This window comes from Copidosoma floridanum, unplaced genomic scaffold, assembly GCF_036245765.1.
Source record: "Copidosoma floridanum isolate Cflo_tuat_1 unplaced genomic scaffold, Cflo_Japanese_pri ptg000013l, whole genome shotgun sequence".
Classification (NCBI taxonomy): Eukaryota; Metazoa; Arthropoda; class Insecta; order Hymenoptera; family Encyrtidae; genus Copidosoma; species Copidosoma floridanum.
The window spans coordinates 34,258,186-34,266,471 of NW_028321890.1; the positions used below are offsets into that span (position 1 = coordinate 34,258,186).

The window sequence follows — 8,286 nt, forward strand, 5'->3', positions numbered from 1 at the left end:
AACAGATTTCACGTCATTCGCATATGCAAATCCAGTGCAGAGTCCAAACACGAAGCGCCGACGAGGCGTACAGTTAAGCTGATTGTGTACACGTTAGGGAGTATACGTAATACATGATGGTCGAGCCGAGTGCACTTTCAAATGCGACATTCCTCAGTTTTGAACAGTTCGAGTTTAAGAGGGTGCCAATTAGGTTTAGGTGGGTGCATTTTTCATCTCAATCCGTAGAATTGGTTTGGCTAAAAATGTTGGTTCCTGCATACAGGAAAAAAAGGTGTTTTTTTTTTTTTCTCCTAACTAGAGAATTTAGTTTTTTAATGAGTACTTTCACGTATGTACATGTATTCATGTAGCTGTGGTTACCGGCATTTCAAACGATTTGCTTTGAAGTAGATGTTTCAAGAATAATTTAAGCTTTTCCCATTCAATATTAAATCCCCTTTTAAATTGGCACAACATTGGTACAAAAGCCTCACTATCTCTCGGAACAATATCATACATGATTACTTGAACATCCTGATGCTAATTTAAAATATTTTTAAATATAAAAAAAAAGGGATATGACAACAGCCGATGGAACGTTGGGAGCAAACTTACGAGGCAAGCATCAGCAGAGCTAGAAATCCAACTAAAGCTCTGGTTACCGCAGCAAGGATGCACATATAGGTAGTTCGAGCTTGGAGGGCGCCACATACTGCTATACCTAATTTAATCGAAAGCTTTTTAGGATAAACTATAATTTTCGCTTATATATTATATCTGTTGCTGCGTAATTGCACGTGTTTTCTCACTGTTTTAATCAGAGTTTTGTACATGGATTTTTGCTTACGGAGCAATCAATGGTTATACCCTTATTTTATTTATTTTGCAATCCAAGTAATCATAATTATACATGCTATAAAGTAAAAAAATTAAAAAAAAAAAAAGAAATTCTTTCACTGTAACATTGTCGAATCGTGTGCATGATTGAAAAGGTGAAAAACTCGGTCGATACCCCTGCGTTAAAACTGCTTTACTGAGCTCTGGTAAAAAGTATTGGCGCGGTTTGATCGAACCATATTGGTACACCTACATATCCATCTTGGTCAATCAAACAAACAATTATATACTGATTGAAAAGCAATCACAATTAAAACTAACTAAAATACACAATGGTAAATTATTGCAAATAATGAGGTAACTTTCGAGGCATTCTCACTTATATATATTTTACAGTTGTTAAATAATGAACCAATTTTTTTTTATCACCTCGAGAAGCACCGAGGAAGCGATAAATCATCGAACCACGCGCCCAGAGAGAAGAGCCAACTCCCGCTAAAACTTGGATGCCCAAAGAGAGATATATTAGACAACAAAAGTCCCTCCCGAACGGCAACGTCTACAATTTACATGCACGCGTGTATATATATATATATATATATACGGTAATCGACGGAACACGGCAACAATAGCACACACCACCCCCATCCCTCGACGTGCTATGTGTATCTCAGCTCCATTAGTTGGCTGATGCTCCTCTGTGCAGCCAGTGCGTGTGTATATATACGAGCGTCAGCAGCAGAAGCACCTACGTATACCCACTTGAGAGGCAAAAGGGGGCTCCAGAGAGAGAGAGTACGTGGAGCATCGGGGTCTGTTGCACGTGCGAGTGTTTATCGACCCTCACCCCTACACAAGTCGCGGTATCCCACGCTGACTTGACTGTACTCCCCATGTATCCGCAACTCGCTGCGCGGTCGACGGCGAAGTTCAGGGCACCTATATACGTCGCGCGATCCAACCCTTCTCCCCCACGTCAAAGTAGGCTATCAGCTGTACGAGGTGCAGGTACCCTTACCCCCTTTTTTTTCCCTCCCCGCCCTTTGCCAACACCACAGAGCTTTGCTTACGGTTTTTGTGATTTGGATCCTTTTTTTTTTTTTTTCAACCCCCCCGACGATTAAACTTCGCTCTGGTGATGTACAGCGAGAGACGACGATGGGCATGGTATAAGAAGTAAGAACACCGAGGCGATGAATATTATGATGAGCTTTTTGCGATGCTGCTGCATCTGGTGTTTCCGGGAAAGCTTTTTCTTTCACTTGGAAAGCTCGCCGCGAAAGAGCGCTGCTTTTAACGCGCTCTGGAAGCTATCGGGGTAAGTAGTTCCAAAGTACGCAAGTGCTGTACCGCGTGCGTGTATGAAATTTTTACGTGGAATCGCGATTTATTGGATTCGTGTTTTCGATGGGATTTTGAAAGTGAATTTATCTCGCGGAGCCTCGATGGCCCGGCAATTGCTCGCAAATTGAATTTCAAATACCCACTCAGATGGAAAAGGGAAAGAAAAAGTGTGTGTACGAATAGAATCCGGGGAAAGGAAAGTGTAATATGGGTTGCTTCATCATTGTCTGATAATAAGTGGGGATTGTGCTCCTTTTCTATATTGAGCAAAGTTGTTTGGATAAGAGCAAACATCATGGGGAGAGAAACTTGCGTATTACTTAGGGACATTTTTAATTAAAGTATAGCTAAAGGGCGCGAAATTGAACGTGAAGTTTAATTTACCTTGTACTCCACAATCGGAGCCTTGGCCAAATATTGATTTATGCGTATACCCACGAGCCAATTAATTAAATTACCAGTGCGATGGGTTTATATCCGATTGTATTGACAGTCGGGAAAAAGTTTTTGCATTTTTCAAGAGTTGACAACAAGGGGAATAAAAATCAATAGGACTTGCTTTGGTTTACGGTGGGTGACGGGAGAAACTTAATTATGGAGGAAAATGTAATTTCATTCGATAAAGGGATTTTCAGCGAGTTGAAGTTCCTGACGAGGAGGTGCGGAATAAACAAATATAAATTCAATCATTTGTACGCCCGAGCCGACAATCGATATACGTGTACTACAGTGAAGTAGGTCAAACAAAAACTGAGCCCGGATTCAAAATTTCTCATTGAAAGTCCTGAAAGCAGCAAGTTTGAACGCGGCGAGTGGCGCGGAAAGAGTATAAGTTTCGCGAAAGCACTTGTTCATTATATTCGGACTTCTTGGAAGAATTTTTTTTTTTTTTTTTTTTCGTTTTCTACACGTTGTATTACATTTTTTGTGCATATTTAATGGATATTCGCTTAAAAATTGAAGATAGTAATAAAGATATAGATTATTGATCATGAATATATATATTTGAAAAAAGTAAGTTGAAAAAAAATAGACAAGGTCAATCGTATCTCTTCAGCTTTAACGTCAATTAGTATACAGTGGTTTATCGGAAGAGCAACGATAATTGATAAGATTGCGGCTCAATAAAAAAGATACCGAGCAATTAAAATTGCAGTTTGCTAAATAATGAAAGTTTTATGAACTTCCATTACTTTGAAATTTTTGTTTTTCACATCAGACTATACGTAATGAATCCACATCAGCAATTTGAAAATTAATCAATAAAATTTTATCCTGAAAGAAAATGAAATATTCATTTTCGTGAAAGATCACCCAATTTCACGTGACTTAGGCCTAATTTTATATCATTATTTTTTCAACTTCTATTTCGCTCGTTTCGATAAACTAATATCGTTTTCTAAACTTTTTGGATTAATAAATAATATCGTTCATACGCCGCTTCTTTTTATCTAGTAACATCCATTTGACACGTTCTGAATTGAAATGTCAGTAGATAATTGCAATTGTTTTATCGTCTATTTCGCAACTAATACAAGGGTGTGGTGTGATAAGCCGATGAGTTAAGAATACGTTTTTGGAAAAAAAAACACATTAACTCGAATGTAGTATAACTATTTTGAACTTGAATGTATAATTATTGTAATTTTTGAAATATTTTAACGACGAGCATATTTTTGTTACACTGTTGCTGCATGCGTATACATATATATACATATAAGATCAATGCCATCAAAGTGCAGATAATTATCCACATCTAATCAAGCCAAATAAGCAATTAACAATCATACGTTTTTGATGGAAAAAAAAAAAAAAATTCATTTAAAGTATATACACACACGCGTTTGAAATTAATCTAGTTTTTTTTTAAGTACGTATGACTCCAAGCCTTCACATAGATATCCATGAATTATTTTTGAGGATGCGATTATCACCATATTCAATTTAGAATGGTGTCACTTAGTTTATCGTTTTCAGATTATCGAGCCATTTCATTTTGTGCCTGTCACGTTGGAATTAGGATGTTATTAATGATATATTTATTTAAGGAAACCCTCCACAATCTCGAAGCGGTCGCAATATCTATTTTTCAAAATAACCATGAGCCACAAAGTGATTTTCGGAAAAGAAACAAAAACCTTGTTTTCGATAAACATCGAAAAGTAAACGAAAACGCGAATGAACCATTTCCTTTGCCGCGTGCAAAAAGGAGAAAGTTTTGCAATTGCGATGTGTATTTACACGTACGAACGCACTGCTTTTATCTCGAGGTCGATGAACCAGCACGCATGATTTGAGTGGGCGTGCGAAGGAGGCGATTCCATTTGCGGACGTTGTTTGAATTATGCAAAAAAAAAATCTTTTCAGCAAAAACAATGTCTGCGTACAAAACTGGTGTGGTTGTGCGTAAGTGCATGAAAAACTGTCTACGAAATAGGTGTAATTTGTCGAAACATGTATGCATAGATTTCGAGTGAAAAATTTCCATGTTGGGACAAAAAATAAATAAATAAATAAAAATCCAAATAAAATCATACACTGGAGAGCTTTGAAATACATGCAATACAATCGCAAGGAAATAAGTCAATGCGGATCTCCTGCACGTTTCTCTTATCAAACAACTATTGGAGTCCATTTGCATATTAATTACCTCTTCCCTCTAAAGTTTCATCTCGTGCATTTATATCTTCGAAATTGGAGGTAGAAAAGAGGCGCAGAAATTTTTTCGCGTTACATAAAATTAAAGCAAAACAAAAAGAGAAGAGCCCTCCATCGATATACGAGACTTTAATTTTTGCTACAAAGCGTGGAAAAAAAGGAAAATGGACTGCGTTTATGATTCAATGAAGCTTCTGTGTACGAGTCACCTGCGAATACGTTGTTCAGGTTTTTTTTTTTTTTTTTTTTTTTTTTTTGCTAGCGAAGCAACAGCGACGGGATTTTTTTCAACGCGTTGCGCTGCTCCCGGTATGAATGAATTTATATATAAGTATATATTTTTTTTCGAAAGAAGAAAATTGTTGGGAGGCAGTGAAGGTGAAATTAATTTGCAACATATTCAATTTCAAAATTCTATTCACAAACTGCTGCTGCGCGGGAAATTTAATTAATTTTTTTTTTTTTTTTCATCACCTTTGTGTTATTAATTGAAAAAAAATTTTCTATACATTGTCGATGAAATTGGAGAAAAAGATATTAAATTTGTTTGACGACGAATAAAATTACCGTAAAGATTTTGTTTTTTTACATAAGAATCAATGATAAAACGAACAACGCGTCCAAAAGAGTGTATAAGGCATTTAGATTTTCCTCTGACAATGGAGCGACATTTTGCGTAACAAGATCCGCTCATATTATGATATGTGACGCAGTTGCATTTCAGTCCAATAATCGAATTGCGCCGACGCAAGTGACGAAATTAAAACCTGCGCTCGTACGAAAATTTTGTCTTTGGTACACTAGACGTTTGTCGGCAGAAAAAAAAACTACATCAACATTCAACCAGGAAATGCGTTTGAATGATTTTCACAACAGCACAGGCGCTCACACTTAAACGCTCAATAAAAATGTAAACCGCGCATAGACTGCAGCTAGATCGAGTTTTTTTTTCTTTTTTTTTTTTTTCATCCATGCATCTTCGCAACTACAGCAAGCGCGTTTGGTGCATCGACGGATAAGTATTGAAAAAAATTCACCTCCACTGTACTCTATTCAAGCTTGCCGGTTGTTTATTCGTACGTTGAAAATATTTCTGAAAAAGTGCACGAGATATTCGTAGATTTCATGTCGAGCAGTATAAAAAAAAAAAAAAAAAAGACAGAAACTAATCGATCGATTCTAAACCACACGGAGTACGACCATAAAGTGACGGATAAAAAAAATGTTTCATTTTTTGATGGAAAACGTGTGCCATTAGATAAAATGTCTACATGTATACCAGCCCAAAGCTAATAATAGTCCCACCTCAATTATAGACGATATATTTTCCATGCGTACTTGGCCATCGCACAGAGCAAACATTTACCCAATAATCCAATGAATAATACACGCCTTCTCCGAGGAAGGGAAAATGCTGTACGTATATACATGAATATTCGAGCTGATCTAATTATAAAGCCGCGATTCATACCATAACCGCGCCCGTATACATATAGCTTCGTGTTGATATCAAATTCGCAAAAGCAAATGACATCAATTCCATACATACGTACACACACAATCTATGTAGCTAATTAGTTTTTTCGCTGAAATGTATGTTTTTGTTTCCCAACAACGCAATGTCGTGGTAATCATTAATTATTAACGTTGACAACTTTACGTTTGAAAAAAAAAAAGTAGCATTTGGCGTGCAATTACAAACGAGCTCGCCACTCCGGAAAAACGATCGTCTTAAAACATCAGCGAGCAATGAGTACAAAATTATTGATTTCATTCGCGTAAGCATATATAGGTACCACTAGACCACGTTATCAAACGCACTCGGTCTAATATATAAGAAAAGGAGAGAAAAAAAAAATCGGTAATCGTCTTTGACCGAGCAGGACACGGAAATCAAGTGCTTGAACTCTTTCACAGGTACAGGGGTACTCGCCCTTACATCACGCATATATTTTAGAGCATATTATAATATACATATTATATACCTAATGAGCATGCGGCGGTTCAACGAGGCCCGACCAGTGCACATCGATCGATAACCGCACCGACGCACGAGCATCACCTATAACGTATCAAGTAATTACACGTAACAGACACAAGCAAGTATATTGCCTGCACATAAAACCCGAAGATTAGTTATATTGAATGTATATATACACACAGGATCGGTATACGTTAAGTACTCACCCAGAGAGTCAGTCTGCTGATGTTGCGTGTACAGCTGATACTTGTTGGCGTTGCTGTTGGCCAGCGTCACCTTGAACCGGTCCGGCATTTCCGTGGTGCAGGACCGCGTTGACGCGCCGAAATTATCAACTATTTTCGCGCGCACTGTTATACGTACAACAAAATGTATTTTTTATCACACCACTGTAGCTACACCTGTATATACGTATAAGTATCGAGAGTTAGAAAAATGCGCGAAAGCAGTTTCGTCGCGCGACGTAAGGCCCGCGTGTCAGGAGCGCGGGGCACTTTATCCTCGGCCGATCGGCAACCGCGACACCCATTCGGGAATATAATATTATGGAAAAACGCCGCGAGGGATCGGCATGTTATACATAACGAGCGATATATGTTTTGCTTTGCGTGTTTTCATGTATGTAATATAATGTGACGATATGACGGGTAGCGCGCCGGGGCAGACTGAACGCGCTGGCCTCTCTCTCTCGCTATTCTTCCCGATGTAATATATTGTACGCCCCCTCTCCCCTCTTCTTCGCTCTCCCCCTTTTAGCTGCTCGGCAAACGATTTTTTCTTTCTTTTCGTTTACGGTGACGCGCTGTTGGCGCCTCAAACGCATTTGAACAACATATATATATATATACCTACTCGAGTACCGCCTACGATGAACACGAGACACATTTATATTTTCGGAAAGAACGAAATGCAGGGGGGAATATACTTATGTGTGTATGTATATACAGCTCCAGAGATCTTGAACTTGCAGGGCAGCTGTGGGTATTGGGATTCCAAAAGGTCACGTGACTCTCGCGACATATATAGTCACTTGGGGGAAAAATAATCCAGGCCTTGTGGATGCAATTATATTTTTATTTTTTTTACACGTTGAACGATTGTACTACGATGAAAGTCTTTCAATAACATATTTTTGAGGAGATGACATTAGCTATTTTTTTCCAACTCAATTAGTTTTTTGCAGCTTAAAACTTTCCTTTGATAGTACGAAAACGCACATTTAACCTGTACAAAAGTCATTTTTATACACCTACGTATAAGCAGTGGCGGGAGGGATTTGTCGAGGGATTTGTACAAGTTAAATCTGCGTTTTCGTACTTTCAAAGGAAAGTTTTAAGCTGCAAAAAACTAATTGAGTTATGGAAAAATAGCTAAGGTATTGTCATCTCCTCAAAAACATGTTATTGAATGGCTTTTATCGTATTACAATCGTTCAACGTGTAAAAACAAAAATAAAAATATAATTGCATCTGCAAGGCCTGTGT

The 8,286-nt window shown here is 37.9% G+C and overlaps 1 protein-coding gene across 1 annotated transcript in view; it reads right to left on the reverse strand.

Annotated features, from left to right (window-relative positions):
* kcc (solute carrier family 12 member kcc) overlaps positions 1–7,454 on the reverse strand; it is a 123,200-nt gene extending 115,746 nt beyond the window's left edge. The window contains exon 1 of the mRNA XM_089591734.1: positions 7,009–7,454. Within this exon, the coding sequence (XP_089447860.1) occupies positions 7,009–7,096 (88 nt within the window). The 5' untranslated portion in view covers positions 7,097–7,454. The remainder of the gene's footprint in view (positions 1–7,008) is intronic.
* Positions 7,455–8,286: the final 832 nt, after the last annotated feature.